This window comes from Pygoscelis adeliae, unplaced genomic scaffold (genome assembly GCF_000699105.1).
Source record: "Pygoscelis adeliae isolate BGI_AS28 unplaced genomic scaffold, ASM69910v1 Scaffold410, whole genome shotgun sequence".
Lineage (NCBI taxonomy): Eukaryota > Metazoa > Chordata > Aves > Sphenisciformes > Spheniscidae > Pygoscelis > Pygoscelis adeliae.
The window spans coordinates 1,424,036-1,442,477 of NW_008823913.1; the positions used below are offsets into that span (position 1 = coordinate 1,424,036).

Genomic DNA, 18,442 nt, shown 5'->3' on the forward strand with positions numbered 1-18,442 from the left:
AGACTGTCAGGCCCAAGGGGGGTCTGATATGTTGCTTTCTGAGATCAGAAACAAAATAAAAACCACCTCTGTTTCAGTTGAACAGTTTAAGGCTTTCCTTCAGGATGCTGATTTGTTCGTGTGCTGTTGCCTTATGGTTCCTGAATTAATCTGAAGCAAACTCATTTTCATAACCAGTTCCAGCATCTCTGAAATTAATCAAACACATAGCCTGGAGAGTATTCATCCTAATCTAACCTAAAATTACTGTTTGCATTGTGCGTGTGTAATTATTCACCTTAAGTCATCTCTGAAAAGAACATGCTGTCTTGTTTGTGTTTTTATTCAATATTTATACCGCTTAATGCTTAAAAGTAGTCTCAGAGAACTTAAAGAACTTACTATTATTTTTTCCTCCTTTCCAGAAGGACATGTCGCTAAAGCCTCAGGAGCGGAAGGAGAAATGGGAGAGGCATCCAGGAAAGAAACCTAGAGAATCTGAAAACTGTGTGTCTGCTGAGCCAAGTGAAAATGGCCATAATAATGATGCTGGGAGCTCAGAGAGAGAGGCAGAAAGAGGCAAAGAACGGATGAAGAAGAAACTCCCCTTGAAGCTATCCAAACAGGTAGGGAAATTATTTCTCATCTGAAGTGACTATACCATGTCATTGGCCACTGTGAAATGTCCTGCTGGTAGGTTGGAGTTGTTAATGTAACTGGCTTCTCTGGTAACTTGTGCTGGTGAAAACAATGTCTCTTACAAGACTTCTGGCCAAGTGCGCAAAGCCTGTGTTGCGGGCAAGTTTCATAGGCTAAAATGGAAGACCAGGTGTGCTGGGTAATGTAGGAAGGAAGGAACAGACCTCCCTTGTATCCTGCAACTTTGAGACAGTGCGGTAATTCACACCATAGGTTTGTGGCTCTTAACAGTCTTAGACCCAAGTAGAAATTATCAATCGGATCATAGCCTTCTTTGGGGAAGATGTGCTTGTTAATGTGCACCTGGAAGTTGCAAATGTGAATGTGTACATCTCATGAATCAAGTTCATGTGCCCCCAAAACAGTCTGTTGAGAAGGAGAGGATATTCCAGTCTCTTAGAAGTTGGAGGAAGTTGTACTCTGGGGAGTCTTTTGTCTGTGCCCTTCTAAAATGTGCTAGAACATTAATGAATTAAGAGTGGTGATGCTGGAGGGGACGATTGCGAAGACTCCTATCTGAACCACGGTGTGTGCAGAGCCAGGGAGGTGACAAAGGAGAGGCACTGTGGCTGGCAGGTTATTTATCACTTAACTGCTGCTCAGCAGGGAGATTTGTTGGTGACTCAGTGCTCATTCATCAGTTTGAAATCCACATGGCACAGCAGCCTATATCTATGAACACACACCTTCCCAGTTGTCCATTAACATGGTGCCAAATGCCAGCCAGTGGGAAGGCTAGTGTACTTGACCCTCCACCATTTGTTCTGAGCTAAGAAGTACACTACGATGAAAAAATATTTTTCATTCTTCGTGATGCAGAGAAAAAGAGCTCTTTAACCCAAGCACACCTTCTGTTCTGTGAAACTAGTTCTGTATGTGTGCCAGACAACAAAAGATTGAATAGTCCCGTTATTGGAAGTGTTTTTTCAGACTTCCAATATTTTAGGATTTGAAAGGATTGTTAAGGTTATCTAATGTAACCCCCTGTATAACTTCTCCACCACACACAATCTTTTGTGATTGTGTTGTAGCATATTCGTTCAGAAGGGTTCATCACATTTTACGTTAGAAATTCTAATGGTCTGCTCATGGCCCCACTCTTCTGGTGGCTAATTGTTCTCATTAACAAATTAGCAGACTTTTGTTTTCTTCCTTTTGATAAAAAAAAAATAGTTGGAATAATTCAGTACAAATAACTTAAGTAAAGATGTTAGTACTTTTCTGCTTGCAAACATTTAGGTCGCAAATCATGTAACCATGCCCTCCTAGTAAAATATTTGCCAGGTTTGTTTTCTTTTAACTCCCCAAAGTGATACCAAATGTTTTGTTTTTAGACTGTCAGTGTATATGTAGTTAAAATACATCAAGTTTCTTATTTTCTTTTGCTAGTAGCTGAGTGATAGGGTTTCAGTTCCCCCTCTGGTTACAGGTGCAGTGAGTTTGTGCACAAATATTCACTCTGTGCAAATTAAAATGCACAGAGTGCAAATTAAAATGACTTTTTATTATGCGTGAATAGATGCACATTTTAGTTTCGATGAAAGTTTGAGCAACTAGGATCCTTTTCTTGGCATCCAAACCCACAAAATGCTAAGCATGCATTTCACCAGAAGTCCCTGGCTTTGATAGAAAATGTTTAGAAGCGATAGTGCTGGATGGTATTCCTGCCTGCTGCTTACACCAGGATTGTGGCACTGTGCTTCATCAGCTCCTCTGCCTTTGTAAAGCTGCTGTTGTGTCAGGTTTTTTTATTTACGTGAAAAGGCCCCAAACACCAGTCCAGCGACCCTTGCAAAGTATACGTAAAGCTGGCTCACTTTCTGCTCTAGTCTCCGGAGTAACCTTACAAATGCTCATGTTGATGCAGCTGAGAGTGGTGCAGTGCGAGTGTGGAAACAAGGAGCACTGCAGGAGGTCATTAGGTCTCGATTGCCACCAAAATCTCTCTAACATGAAAGCCTGGCTTCAGTAAATACTGCCTTTCTACAGGTTAGAGAGTTGTTCCTTCAGGTCTAAAATTACGCTGCAGCGAGTTCAGTGCATTTCAGGTATTTGCGCCATTGTGGATGTGTGAGGCCACACTCTGCCAGGCAGCAGGGAGGTCCCCTCTTGCTGGAGCTGGGGTGAGCCAGTTCCTCACCCACTGCAGAGGAGGAAAGGGGTTGTTAATAGTGGCATCTGCTACATTAAATTTAAAACTAATTTTCAAGTAGTTGTGGCCGCTAGGGATTTCATGACACTTCCTTAGAAATCTTTGGGGTAAGAGGTTTTGTTACGCTGGCCGAACTCCGGTTTCTGTAATTATATGCTGTTGCCTTAGTTTACCAAATATTTAGATTATTTGTATTTCAGCTCTGAAAAATGAGGACGCTGTTACCTGTTTCTTCTGGCTAGTATTTGGCTGCTATCAGTCATTAAATAGGGTATTTGCTGCCACATTCATGAAAACGTGAATTCATCTTTCATTGTTTGATTTATTCCCCCCCCCAAGTATAAGTAACAAACTCCAAAAAGAGCGAGGAGCTTGCACAAAGAGTATAAAATAAAACCTGTGATGAATGACTCATTAATACATTGTGCCTCTTTAAACAAGTCACGCTTAGAATTCATCTTTTATTGAAAAGGGAGGTTTTTTTAAATACCTTTTATTATCCTAGCTGATATAGTTGTGAAAACCAGACAAGTTTTCAGGTCTGTAAGGTTGATGAAAGTAGCAGCAAAATCTAAGCTAGATAAACTAGGCTATTCTTAGTTCAAACTAATTATGCAAATGGTATAGACAAGTTCAATAATTTTTCCTTTTTTTTAATAACCACAAAGTTCACACCTAGAATTTTGGCATTTCCTGCCAAGCTGTCTAGACAAATTGGCTGTAATATTAAGTTTCATGGAATTTGGGGGTGATTTTTGCATCTCAGAGTTATTAAACATAAGTTTATACTTAATTTGGAAAGCTTACTGTAATTAATGCTAATTATATTGAGTTGTTGCTTAGAAATTACTGTTCAATGTGGAGCTTTCCTTATACTCTCATCCCTTCTCTTCACAATGCTACTGAATTGTCATCTTTTCTGCACAGCCTCCTCTAATAAATCAAATTGGGCATTATAATTATGGCATTCTGCTAATCCTTGTAGAGAGGTGCAAAGTGGTAAGCTGATTTGAGTGCCAGGTTGTCTGCTTTGTTTAGAAAATTAGATTAATACTTCACTCCTTTTGACAAAGCATCTGGATTCCTATTTGCTCCTGAATATTTGGTGGTTCTTTACCTCGGGGTATGGGGACAGGGTTGCAGGAGCCAACCTGTCCTTTCCAACCTATTACTTCAACTGTGTATAAAAATCAAACAAATCGTTCAAACACATTTATCTATCTCCTGCTGTAACGAAGCAGAGGAGGAAAAAAGGGCATTTCAAATAGATAGAGGTCCTTTTGGCCAAAGATTTGTCGGGATTTGGGGCTGTTCTCAACGCATGTGCGCAGGGAAAGGTGCTGACTTGAAACTGCTGCTCTCTGATGGGAATCAACAAAATCTCTCACAGTCATCAGGGGTATGACAAGGAATGAGAAAGCGTTTAAAGCTGTGATGTATTTTAGTGTAGCCAGAGTGGCCTGCAGTAAAGCTTGCCCCTTTGAACGTGTGTAGTTGCCTCCATCATGGGAGCATTTGTTGGAAATTGAGTTATTGCCTTTTTTTAAAAGCCACGTCCAAGTCTAACCCAGTGGTTTGTGGAAGGGAATCCCCACCGCAGCTGCAGACAGTGCTGGTGGGGCAGAGGAGCCCATCACCTCTTTGAAGGATTTCCTCTATGGTTGGGTGTATAATTCACTTAGATGAAGTAAGAGATAGATATAAGATGAAAGTTCCAGTTACGCTTCCTTGTGTTGTCCTAAGTCATTCTTCTAGTTTTCGGAGAGTCACCCTTTGAACTTAGAGTCTGTCTTTCATTAGCCTTAGCTGAACTGTTTTGCTTTCTTCTGGGCTCATTTTTGGAGTTGCTTATTCCTCTGAACGTCTGAGCAGCCTGGGATCACCCTGGATGTAGAACAGTGGGTTTTTTCTGAGCTTCAGGACCCATTGCCATTTCTGTACGTAGACTAAAAATGGGCTGACCTCCTTCTGAAAAGAGTTGGGCCTGATAGGAAAGAGTTGCTGATATTTCAAGTTAGCTTAACCTCAGGCTCTGTGGTTAGTCAGCTTGGCAGCATCACAGTGTATTGAATATGTTTAGATGTTAGATGCGCCTGTAATAACACTCTGTTCTGCAAATAGTCATTTGTCATGAAGATGAGTGTCTTACACCTCCTCCTTACTTTTCTCACCCACTGTTTAAATCACCCAAGATGAGGCAGAGTCTCAAAGAAGCTGAGGGGAACAGAGTGGTGAAGCACGTATTTAGTGCTCATAAATAGCATGCTGGGTTTGAAGACTGGGAGGAAGGGACAAGAGAGCTAATGCTGTCATGTTGCTCTGGAGATGTGACATCTCGGTGACTTCAGCAGAGCTTCCTGGAGGGTGGGAGAGCAGAGTTAATTCCTGTGTCTCATTCACTCCCCAGCCTTAGTCAAACTGCTGAGCATTATTGATGATTAATGTATATTGTTGCTGTGGCTCTTGCTGGACTGGAACTGCTAAATTACATTAACATGTTTGATTACCTATTCATGTGATTTTTCTGTGATGCTCACCAGCTCGTTATCCAACATTCATTGATGAACGCAACATCCTTCCCTGGGTTACTGCTGATCTGAGCTAAAGGTGATACGCCAAGTCCTTTTCCATCCAGGATACACATTGTTTCTTCTGATGTCTAGGTGAAAATTGATAGCTTGTCTTCAAACCAGTTACATACCCTTGGCCCCATTTTGTGTGTGGTGGTGGTACTGAAAGGCTATGGGGCTTTTCCCAAGGTGGAGAGAAGCAGTCTAGAAACTCACCTGGCTAATGAAGTACCTTGTGTGGAAAATTTCCTTTGGCATCATACTGCTTGTGCTGACGGTTGGGCAATAGGATAGGAGCACGTAGCTGCTTGATTTTTATTTGTGTTTTTCCAGGTAATGATAAATTGTAAATCGAAAACTTGGATGTGCTTTTGAAGCCACTGGTGGGCTGGAGGCAGAGTTTGCTTAGTGATGCAGAGTCCAGAGACTGAAACATACCTTTGCAGCCACGTAGGAGAGTGAGTCTAAAAAATAACTAACCTTTGGGTCTTTGTCTATAGGCCAGAGGACAGGTACGGATATGCCTGTCTTTCCATGTCTTAATAATGTAGCATTTGGAAGCTGAATGTGTCTAAGAGTGTCTAAATATAATAGTAACTTATTCTGTTACCTTCAGTATCTCAGGCTATTAAAAGCAAATGAATTCTAGGCAGCCAACTTCCCCCCCCCCCCCCAAAAAAAAAAAAAAAAAAAGAGAAGAAAGGTTGCCTTTAATGTGGGTTTTGGGGATTGGTTTGGTTTGGTGTGCGCTGCTTTGGTGTTTGCATTTCAATGCTTTTGAACACTGAAATTATAGAAACCGGTTTCTTTTTGTTTCTAACTGATGTTACCCTTTTTGTTAGCAGATATTGTTATTTAAATGTTCTTTGAAACTAAACAACAAAGCAAAAGGAAAAAAAAAAGTCCATTTTCTTTTAAACAGGAAAATGTTGCTTCATGTATTGCTTAAAACCAGGACCCATTTCTACCTTTGTAAGTACAAGAATTTACAATTTGGACATGAAAGCTCTGTACCAATTAGTTTTAAGTACGCATTTATGATTGCTAGGAGAGTTGGGCTGTTAACACAGCACGTGTTACCTGGGTGAAGTCTCTCTGCCACTGACTCCAGCCAGGTTGTCTGGAAACCCCGGGGAGGTGGCTTCGGTTGGTGCTTTGATTCCCTTCAGCTTGAGCCAAGGACAGCGGTGGAGGCCTGGTCCTGCCAGGCGTGGTGCTCTGATTCAGCAAAGCCTTTCCAAACACGTGCTCACTTTGAAACATGTGAACAGTCTCGCTGGCTTCAAAGCTCTTAATGAGGTTGTAGTGCTGGGGGCCCTGTCCCCGGGGGGATTTTGGAGGAGGTCCTTATTTCCAGCTGAGTAGGGCTGCACGGCACAGACACAGATGGCCTTGCCTTGCTCTCTCACGCTAATCTGCAAGTGCAGAGACTTCACAGCTGCCTGGGAAACCACTGGGGAGTAACGGTGCAAAGTACTGAAATGGGCAATACAGTATTTAGTCATTAGGTTTGCTAATCCAAGGCCTAAAATCAGCCTCGTTTCAATCAATAGCAATCTGTTTGCACTGTCAGGAACTAATTTAAAAATCTGCTTTAAGTCCTGGTTAGGCACTTGGTATTCTGTTTTCTGCATCAAAGTAGAGGGGAAGCAGTGGGCGTAGCACAGCAGTGGCAGGAGGAGGAAAAATCCTTTGTAAATAAATACTGGATGTTTATTTCCCAAATGAAACCCTGCTATTACAAAGAAGTGCTGTTGTTTTTGCTAAATTTATCCAAGAATTCATTGAGATTCTTGGAGTGGCTGCAGAGCCCACTATGCAACAGAGGACAAACTTCACAGTGTGTTTAGTTTCTTCACTGTTTCTTTGAAGTGCTGTACAAACCTTAGACAATTAAGGTTTGTGTTATAGATGTGGCACAGGTAACTTCATCACAGGATTGCAGCCACCTTTTGAGAGCTACAGCACAGCTTCCATAACAGGTCTCTGTAACATACCATGCTTCAGGAGGAGTAGTGCAAAATAGTGCCATAAAACCACTGGGAACTACAGCAGGAGAAGGCCTTTGCTTAAGCAAAGGAAAATGTATTTCAAAACCCTCTGCAGTTCTGGTAGGGGAACATAAATTGAGGAGACAATGTTTATTAGAATTGGGGGGGGTATCCAACTGTTTCTAGACTAACACTGAAACACGAAACAGAAGCATATGCTGGATTTTACTGCACTGCAAATATTATTTTCCGAGCGGAGTGATGTAAAGCATGTTTTGGCTGCTGAAAGTGTTATATGTAGGAGAACGTGGCTTTGTGTTTTTCACTGATGTAGTGAAATACTCACTTGTCTGGACCAGTGGGTTCCCATTTTGTAGCTGATTCTCACTTGCTAATATTGCTGCTCCATGTGCCCCACTTGTCCCTGCTCTTGTAGGAATCGCCTGATCCTCCCAGAGAGGCTCAGCTGCCTCTGAGCACAGCTCCTTGGTGTGCCCCAGGCCAGGAGTGCAGCTGGGGGATGCTGGCTCCATGCTGGGCTGGGCAGGGCTTGCTCACCTCGACCAGCACCTTACTGCCATGGGCTTTGCTCCTGCTTGGGTGGAGACTGCTCGCAGGTGGCAGAGCAAGCAGAGGTTGGGTGGCCGTGGGGACAGGGATGCAGTGTCTTGCCATGTGCATGCTGCTTCCTGCTTTGTATTTAAGGATCGTAACACTGTTACGATGGTATCGACCCTGCTGCGTTCAGAACTGGACCCTGAGGCTTTGCCTGCAGCATTGGCTTCTACCTTCTTTGTCCCTGCTTTTCCTCCTCTCCAAAATTCCCATCTGTCCTCATTCACCTCTCTCACTTAACAGCATTTGGGCAACAGCAATGTGTTCAGGCCTCCAGATGGCTGCTGGCATTTTTAACATGTGTTAAAGCAGGTCTGGAGAGCACAGTGATTAAAGCACTAGATGCTGCCAGTGGTTTCTCTGCATTGGGACTTCTTACCTACCTCTAGTGGAGCTGAACCACGGCATCTTTGGGGGCCTCATGCCTCCTTCTCAGTTCCCCATCTGAGAAGATGCGATAGCTGCAGACGCAGTGAAGTGTGGCCGAACAGACCTCGGTGACTCGAGATGCGCACAGACATTCCATAAATGGAGCAATCTGGAGGAAGCTGCTCAGAGCAGCTCTCCTCTCACAAGACTCGTCCCTAGCAAACAGGGAAGACTTGACCTGACATTCCCGGTGTTTTCAAAGTTAAAAAAGGTCAAAAATCTGAAATGATAGGAAGATAGCTAAGTCACGCTGCTACAGTGTAAGAAAGTTATGTTGTATGTATGTGAAGAATCAAACCAGTTACAAGCTCCATCTTTTAAAACTCCATCGGGTCACCTTTAACTTCTCTGCCTGCAGTTAGATGACTGATAAGGACCTTAGGTCACATTTGCTTAAATATAGCCTCAGACAAGAGTGGGGAAAAAAGAGAAACAAAGCAATCCTCTCTTCTTGCTGATGTTCTGTAAGTAGCTGTGAATGAATCTCATTACAATGGCTGCTTTTGAAAGGGAGAAATAAAAAGGAAATTTCATTGCTAACAACTTATGTGGCATCAGATGCTATAAAAAAGGTGGTTGTTGGTCATTGGTTACATTGTTATAAAAGAAGAGCTAAATGGTTTCTAATTTAGAGAGGGGGATTTAATTACATTAAGTAATTTACAGGAAGCTATAACCACTTGTATCTTTTTCTCTGTTGAATGTAATTGGTTGACACAATGCACAAAGTCTTCTTTCTTTCCCTTCTTCCCTCCTCTCTTTTTTTTTTTGTTTTGTTTTGTTTTTGTTTTATTTGTATACTTGCTTTTGGAGAAGAGAAGCACCAAGATAGAGCACTTCTGTTGTGTCTCGTGATTTTAGCAAACTGAAGAATGGAGAAACACAGTACTGTTTGAATGGTGCTCTGTCTCTGGCTAGTCCTGGTAGTGTGTGCTGTTTGGAGAGATTCAGAGCCTTGGCTGGAGGCTGGAGGTTTTTCTTGTACATCTCTTCATGACGGTGAGACAGGGCACGTTCTGGGTGTCCTATGAGCTCTGCAGAGCCCCTTTTCCTGGGTGTAACGCAGATGCCGTGGAAGAGGCTAGGACCTAGAAGCAGCTGAAGCAGCCATGGCCTTTTTGCATGTTGTTTTTCTGGTTTGGACAAGAAGTGTCTAAAGGGTTATTCCATCTTGATTTAAGCACTAGCTGCCTAATACTTTAGCTAGCTTTGCACAAGGGTTTGGGATCTGTTACGTACTTGTAGCCCCCATTCTCAGGCTTGCACCAAGTGTCTGCAGTAAAATAGAAAGCCTCTGAATGGCAGCAGGTAGAGTATGGTTCATTATGATCATCCCTGTAATTTTTGGGATGATCACAGGTATTTTTTCGTGTGTGTGAAACAAGCATAATAGAGGTAGACGGACCATATTCTTCCTCTAGCATGCTTATCACTATAATAACTAAACCATCTGTGCAGCTCCAGTCTAAATCTGAGCTGATTTAAAACAAACATAAAAATGACATCCCAATGTCACTTGTGGTTGAGGCAGAATAAATATCTTTTTCATGAGATACTGTTACTTTCAACATGCAGAACTTGTCTTTGCTTACTGCTGGCTGTGGATCTCCATTTCTGCAAGAGACTGCTGGGATCGGTGCACCAGGAGCTCTAGCAGAATTGCTTTGGCAGTTGCCAGTCTTTGCCTGAAGTCATTTAATGGCACTGCTCCAGCTCACTTGGCTTTCCTCGTGGAAGCGTATCAAAGATGATGCTATTTTCCACCTCTCAGTTGCTCTCGCCTCACAAACTGCAGCCTTGGGCAGTGTTACCCACATCGCTCGACCTCTTTTCAGTGTGGATTCTTAAGGGAGCTAATTTTCATACTTCTGCCTGATGGATGGTTTACACGAGCTGTTGAGAATATACACAGCTTGAGTAAGCATGTCTTTGGTTTGAAGACATCTCTTAGGTAAAATAAGCACTTACTTTTTTCCGTTTAGTGCTTCAAGCAAGATTACCAGTAGTTCTTCAGGTGGATGCCATTGCATTATTTATTTGGCAAAGTCAGTCCATGAAACCCATGCTATTTTCTCTAACGTTTTGTCCAAAAGAAACTGAAGAGTTAAATAAAGCCAGCAGGAGTTTGTGATAGATTTGAAGCTCTTCCAAGCTTACTGGTTGAGGGAGTCCTAAGGCGTAGTCGGGTATGTATGTATCTTTTAATTCAAGAGTTGAAATATGCCCTGTCTGTATGTGGTTTTTTCCAGCTGTTAGCACTGTAAATTGATTCTAAAAATTTTCTGAAGTTGGGCCTTGAAATTAAATTTTTTTTAAATCCTAGCAAGGAGGATATTTTGAATGTTAAGTTTAGGAATTATACATATAAACTCTTATTATCATTATATGCAAAAGGGTTTTTTTCTTTTTTTTTTTTTTCTGGTAGCTTCCTCTCAGTTTTGTTTCTTTGCAGTTGGAGTTGTTGAGATTACAAAGCAAAGTATTATTTGGGTAGCTGCTGGATTCTGAAAGTTAGTGTCTAAAGTCAATGATGTAAATATGTGCAGGTTTTTTAATTTAAAAACAAATCTTTCGTCTTCACCCTTTCTTCCACATTCCACTTTCTTCTGGTTAAAGGCTTTGATTTTGGCACCAGGGAAAGGAGCACAGGCTCAACTCTTCCTTCAGCTGCAGATCCAATGCAAGTTAAAGTTGAGGACTAGTAATAGGTTTCATTTTGCACTCTCTAATGTTTCCTCTTACAGCCCTGCTTGGCTCATTGACACTGAATAGCAAAAACAAGGAAAAAAACCTTTTCCAGGGGAAACCTTATCCACTGGAATAATATTGCAGAAAGAATCCAAGGACGAGGTAATGGATGAAGTAGTGAATGCTGTCCAGGGCTGCTAGAATAACAGTGCCGTGATGAGTAGCCCTCTGATGCTGTAAAATTGCAGTCTCCTGGAAGGTGGTGCTGGATCTCATAAAGTTGTCTTTCTGTTGGTTCTCAAAACTTTCGAGTGGCTGTAGGACAATATTTGGTAATTTAACATGGTAATTATTGGCTGTAGTGTCAGTCATAGGTATCTTTTTGGAGTTAGTGTCTCAGTCCTTTAGGACTGAAGATGGAGATTCAGCTGGTCAGATAGGTCTGCTGTGGAGTACATCTGCAGCTTTAACATGAAAAAGATAAATGTGCTATCCAGTTATTTTTCAGCTCGTATGGAGCAATTTCAGTGTATAAAGGTGTAAATGGGGATGACACGAAGGAAGAGAGTCATATTACAAGTGTTGCCTGAGTTGAGGCTTTTTTAACTTGCTCCTCATTTGTACATGTGCTCTTTTTCTTCCAGGTGCATACTGCCAAAACCAGTAATATAAAAATAAAAAAGTTATTCTTTGCTTACCACATAGGGAATAATCCCTACAGCAGGGAACAAAGTCTAGATCCGCAAAACCTAAACCCCGTTCTGAAAAGCTGAATTCAGTGTTTTCCCAGCAAGCGTCTGTGCTCTCCTGTAAGAGGGGCTGGCAGTACAGCCCTGAGTGTCACCGGGGGACCTGGTGGCGTAATGGCTGCATGCCATTTTAGATTGCTTCCCCATTTTCGTCTCTTGCTTTCCCTGCGACTGGCTCATTTTGTTCATAAAGCAGCTTGTAATTGAGTGTTTGACAAAGAAGTGTTTACAAGCAGTGCTTCTTGTGCATAACTGCCTAGCTGAGGGGAATAACAATTTGGGTCTGAATTTCAGCCCTCCTTTGTCACTGTCGTATCATCGTCGGTGGTGGTGCTGTCTCTGCTTAAAGAGAAAGATGGATTAAAATTGTTTCAGGGTATGGCACCGGAGTGGGGAATGCATGCTCTTTGAAGAAGCTTGTGACTGTTTCTTGTGGCCCATGCTCATTCTTTCTTTGTGTCTTGGTTTTGACCATACCAAGGTGTGTGCTAATTACCATGTGTGGTGATGTCTGGGTTTTCGGAGATGGAGTCTGCTAATTTAGGGGGAATTTTATTCCGGTCATATGAAATGTAAAGGTTGGCGTTTTGCCAGGTTTTAAGCCCTCTCTAGCCATCGTGTGGGGTGAGATGCTGTAGACTGTAGCTGTTCTAATCTGGGAACGTGGTTGGAGTTCAGTCTTCATGGGTTGAAACCTACAGTGCAGACGGGACCTGTGTTACCAAAATAAAAGTCTTGTTTAGCTATCGCTCAGAAAGAAAAGGATTGTAGGATCAAGCTTTTCAGTTCAGGCAGCATGTGGGTGTTTCAATTGTCCATGCCAAAACCCTTCTGCAAATTATGCCAACTGGGCAGGGTGTGGAGGGAACAGAAGCAATGAAGTTATGCATGAGTAAGGAACAGCTCAGGCTTTATTTAGAGCCATTATAGGTCATTTGCAAAGGGTACTCTTTCTTTTTTTTTTGGGGGGGGGGAGGTGTCTTTTAAAGGGGCTGCTCATTCCGTGTTTGCAGGAATTACCATGTTGAATCAGAAGTGATGGGAATTGGCGCATAGTGAATAAGCAAAGAGAATCCCAGGAATCGTCTACTAATAGCTGGAGGCACCTGGAGCTCCGGTCCGGCTCCAAGTTGCGGGGCTGAATAAGGCAGTTCCTATGAACATCAGTGCCAGTCTGTGACTAAAACCCGCATGTAGAGATGAAAATAAATCACAACATATGAAACGAGTCATGCAATTGGGCATGAGTAAGAGTGATACTCAGCCATTTTGGCTAATGAGATTAACTCCTTCCCTGCTGCTTGGGTGCAAGCAGGAAGTGATTTCTGTAGCAAGTCTGCTAGTATCAGGTCTGCTTTTCTGGGTATAGTCATTACTTAATGGTTGTCCTGGTCTGGGCTGGGATAGGGTTAATTTTCTTCCTAGCAGCTGGCATAGTGCTGTGTTTTGGATTTAGCATGAGAATAATGTGATAACACACTGATGTTTTCATTGTTGCTAAGCAGTGTTTATACTAAGTCAAGGACTTTTCAGCTTCCCATACTCTGCCAGAGAGGAGGTGCACAAGAAGCTGGGAGGGGGCACAGCCAGGACAGCTGACCCAAACTGGCTAAAGGGATATTCCATACCATGGGACATCATGCTCAGTACATAAACTGGGGGGAGTTGGCCGGGGGGCAGCGATTGCTGCTTGGGGACTGGCTGGGCGTCGGTCGGTGGGCGGTGAGCAGTTGCATCACTTGTTTCTACCCCCCACCCCCCACCCACCCCCGGTTTTGTGTTCTCCCCATTGTTTTACTTTTTCATTACAATATATGATTAGGATTATGATTATTATTATTTCAAGTATTCAAATGTTCTTATCTCAACCCACAAGTTTTCTCACTTTTACCCTTCCAATTCTCTCCCCCATTCCACCAAGGGAGAGTGAGCGAGCGGCTGTGTGAGGCTTAGTTGCTGGCTGGGGTTAAACCACAGCAATGGTCAATCCTGATCTGTTGAGCAAAAATAGATAAACAGTCATGGCTTTACTGACAAACTGGGAGTGGGGTAATGCGATGGCTACACTGCTGGGAGCATCTCTGAATTAGTGTTATGGCTTGTCAGAGTGCTTTGACCGTAGCAACATACTGAATTGTTAAATTCTTGTGTAAAGACGACCACACAACACTCACATCCAGAGTGCCTTTTATTTGTCCTCATGCAAAATAGCTTTGCAGGTGTTTTGCTAAGACATCTTCCCAATCCCCTTAGCCTTGTTCTGAATCATCCTCAGGCATTGAGTAGCTGCGTAAATAAACAGTATGTTTTTATATGCCTGTACAAATGCTGTTCTCTTACAGTCCTTTGCATCTAGATATTCCCTCCCTGTTTACCTGACTTGTCAAGAGCAGAGGGAGAAGAAAAATGTCTTTGTGACAGCTTTTTTTTTTTCCTTACAGTGAAGCAAAGGAATAAAGGGATTATTTTTTCCCCAGACAGTCTACCCACAGCAGCAGCACCAGGGACCTCTAGTAAATTGATCAAGGGACACATTTGACCTTAGGGCTGCTTGTTAGAGAACAGTGTTATAGGCACGTTGTAATAGCAGATGTAATAAAGTCTACATTGTCCCAGAGAAAAAAAAAATGTTTTGTGGTTTGGGTTTTTTTTTGGTTTGGGGTTTTTTTTCTGTGTGTGTGCGTGTTATTTAGTAGGAACTGAACTGTCGTCTGGCAACCTTGGGTCACCTCAAACAGGCATAAGCCTAAGGCAAGGCCAAAGGCAGACGAGTTACAGAATAAGTTGTATGGGAACTTGACAAGTACCTGGTTGTTATTGTTTATTGAAACTGAGAGCACAGGGCAGAATTTGGTTTATGAAAAATTACTTCAATTGCAAAATGAAAAAGAAAGTGTGAGTCGTGTCAAGAAATTAGCAGTGATTTTCACTACAATTCAGTAGACCCTGAAGGCTTGCATTTCGGTAGCTCTGCCCTTAACTGGAAGAGGAGCATTCATGCATACTAGGCTTTTGGTCCTGAAGAGCTTGGAACAGCAGCTGTTGGATGCTCCTCAGAACCATCCTGCTGATGAGGGCTCGATTAGGAGGGTGCCGAAGTGGCAGCTCTTACAGACTTGTGAAGTCTTTTGGTAAGAGCCAGCTTTGTTTAAAAAAAGAGAGTAAGCTCTCTGCTACTCAAGTCTTGTAAACACAAATAAAAAAAGATGCTCTTACAAGAAATTACCACCACAAAGATTCAGTTAGTTGAGAGCCTAAATCCCAGTGACTTGTTGATACGATGTACTCCTCACTCACTTAAGTGTTTACATAAATCCCACTTACCAGTTTACTCTTATTTACATTTTTGTATTCTGATACCTCTTACAAGAATAAATGTGTTTCTTCTATTTTGATAGATCCAGGCAAATAAAATGTGAAGCTGTTGCAAGATGTATGTTGTGCTGCATTAATGAGACTCAAAATAAGATTTCTGATCAATTCAGAGGCTTCCTTCTGCGGCATCATGTGCTTATTTTCCTAATGGTTATTTTTTATTTATTTTGCCAGAATGTCTTTAACTTACATTGGTAATGACAGGAATTTCTACTGCTTCAGCTGTATTCATTTGCAGAATGTAGAAAACTGGGACTTTTTTGCAGTATTCAGCACCACGTGACTTATATTGATCAGGTATATCCTGCCATTCGAAGACCTATTGAGATGTACTGTAATTGCTTAAGCAGTATCTGCTAAAACAGCTTAGTCTGAAAGGCCTTTTTAGTTGTTCTGTGCAACAAAGGCTGTTAATACAACTACACAAATGAGAGCCCTTAGTTAATTCCTGGTTAAGTATTGACGTGCTTGTTGACTGGAAGCTTGTTCTGACAGAATTAGGATTTAATCAGTAAAAGTCAATCTTTTCTTTCTACCTATCAAAAAAATTAGCTGTTTCCAATGCTGAACTACATGTGTTAAAATAAAAGTTAAACAAGTGATATGATCTTTTTCACTATCAGATACTGGCTTTCACTTGGTAGTCACTCCATAAGGAATTAACTTCTGTGTGATATTTTTATTTCTGAGTTGAGTAGGAATCTTGATCTCTAGCACCATGTTAGTTAGTATCTGAGTTGGATTTTTTTCTGTTTCCAGACACGTAATTTTAAAACCCTTTTCCTCCTCCTCCTCCTCCTCCTCAAAAAATAACTCTTGTCTGGGAGAGGAGGAGAGGCTGTATTCTTGCCAATAGTGCTAACTGATGGAGTTGTTGAGCTTAAAGGATTTATGCTACCAAGTTCTGCCACTAGATTGCTGGGCAACAGGGTAAATTACTTGGCCATCCTTTGTGTGGGTGCTTATCTGTAACATGGAGATAATAGTTTTTACTTCCTTTTTAAAATGCTTGCAATATACAGAAGAAAAGTAGTAGGGGACATGATGATTATTTTATTACCATACAGGAAAATACAAGGCTGTTTTTTCAACCTAAAGAAGGGAGGGAGGAGGTCATTGCTGTAGGAGTCTTGGTCTTGCTAGCAAGATTTAAGGGACTGGTCTTAAGTTGTGGAACATCATACAGAGACTTGGCTAGATTTGGAAGTAGCGCTGCCACATCAGCTCAGAGCTGACTCAAAGCACGACAAACTGGTTTAGATGGAGGACATCAGACAAGTCACTCCATCCAAGCTAGTATTTCTGCATCATGCCATATGAATGTGCCACATCAGGTGCCCAGGATGGATGCCAGCTTCAGTTTCCAAGAGCTTGCTTAGAGGTGCTGAGCAATGTTCAATAATTCAATCCACCAAGAACCTTGCAGAAAGCTCCGGCAGTTGCTGAGGATGATCTAATGCTGTTACTAATCATCGTCTCATGATTGAGAACTAGGTGTGAATACTGAGGGTGTTTCCACAGTACAAACCCAGGGAAGGATCTTGATAGCAAACTCGCCAGGCCAGTTTTTCTTTTTCTTTTTCTTAATTATAAACCCTCCAAAGGTCTTCTGGGGTGAAGAGCTGGTTAGAAATACCGAGTGTATAATTTTGTGGTTTTCTGTCTTTAGTAACTGGCTTCTCAGGAAGCTTTAGGAAGGAATAGATCCAGTTATGTAAGCTTGAGAAAGGGCTCAGGTATCTGTTACTCTGAAATAGCCCCACTTGATTATGCAGCTTAGAGTGTGAGATGTACCTAAAGCTGACTGCAATGGGCTAAAAAGGGCTGTCAAAGCCCTGGCTTGCCAAGAAAAACACTTTCTGCAATTCAGTATGAATTCATCCCTTTCATTCTTCCCAGCAGTGGGATTTGTTTACGTACTGCCCTTAGCTCAGAGACCCAGACCTTCACCTCCACTGTGGTCTTCTGATCCTCCCTGGAGTGACTGCCTAGGAGACCTTCGCTTTTCCCTCACTGACCTCAGGTGGGAAGAGGCAAAAGGACTTGTTAGGGTCCAGCTAGGTGTGAGGGTGGTAGATCTGTGCTTCAGGGAGTTTGGCGTCCAAAAGATTTTCCCTAACAGGAGATGGGAGGGGAATAGCAGCTGCCAGTGAGTTGTGTTGGCACCTCCAGTGTTGGTGGGTTACATTCTGTTTTCTGAAACTAACTGGAGAATATTCCAAATTCCTAAAATCCTGCCTGCCCAGCAAAATCGGGGGGGAGTGTGGCATTACTAGTCATGTGAATGATTGCTTAATTTAGCAAAAAGTCATGAATATTCAGTGGCATAGGCTTCAGCAGAGAGGAGGAACAGGAATGTAAGCCCCCAGGGATCCAAGGTTGTTAACCTCTGCTGCCTTGGGCTCTACTGCTCTGTCTGTGTGCTACCTGGAAGGAAATCATTGCAGGTGCATTCATCCATGCCACAACTGAACCTTCGTTTTGTTTTATAGATGTTCCCTTGGAGCTGCTCATGTGGAAGGGGGACAGTTGGGCTTTGTGTGAATGCGAATGCATGTGCATGTCTGTCAAGTTTACTCTCGCAGCTTAACCATAATTCATTACATAAAGCCTGTTTGTCACGCATGACTTTAAATATCCACAGGCCAGTCTCATGTAATAATTCCAATGTCGATTTCAAATACAGCGAGGTGTAGGGACTGCAGTTTACCGAAGATCTAAGCACAGAGGGCGAATGTGGCTTATGATGGGAATCTTGCTTCTAACCCAGCGCTGTAGCTGCCTTGATTGAAGCACCAGGAGGTCAAGTGACTTGTCAAAGGTTGCACAGTGAGGGAGCAACTCCACTGACATTTGATACCGGGAGCCTTCTGTTTCCCAGTCTGCTGCTGATTTACACTTTCATCCTCCAGTACACATAACTGCTGCTTGAATTAAGCTGTGACACATCTTCGCATCAGTGTAAAATTATTTCAAGTTAGACCTTGCAAAGGGAATATCATTCCTTACGCAAACTCTGCGTAGGTTTAGTCCATTCCCACCTGGTTTGTATGCTAGTTCAGCACCACTGACTAATAAATTACAATTATTGAGGTATCAATTCATCATGTCGCGGCGATGGTGTTGCCTGTTCCACTGCATTGACCGAAGCCCTTTGCTAGCCAGCTAATGTACTGCGGTTTTACTCTTTCTTGT

The 18,442-nt window shown here is 42.4% G+C and overlaps 1 protein-coding gene across 1 annotated transcript in view; it reads left to right on the forward strand.

Annotated features, from left to right (window-relative positions):
• The first annotated feature begins 410 nt into the window (after window positions 1-410).
• The window catches only part of FBRSL1 (fibrosin-like 1), a 408,510-nt gene continuing 390,478 nt past the window's right edge, over window positions 411-18,442 (forward strand). The window contains exon 1 of the mRNA XM_009335297.1: window positions 411-605. Within this exon, the coding sequence (XP_009333572.1) occupies window positions 411-605 (195 nt within the window). The remainder of the gene's footprint in view (window positions 606-18,442) is intronic.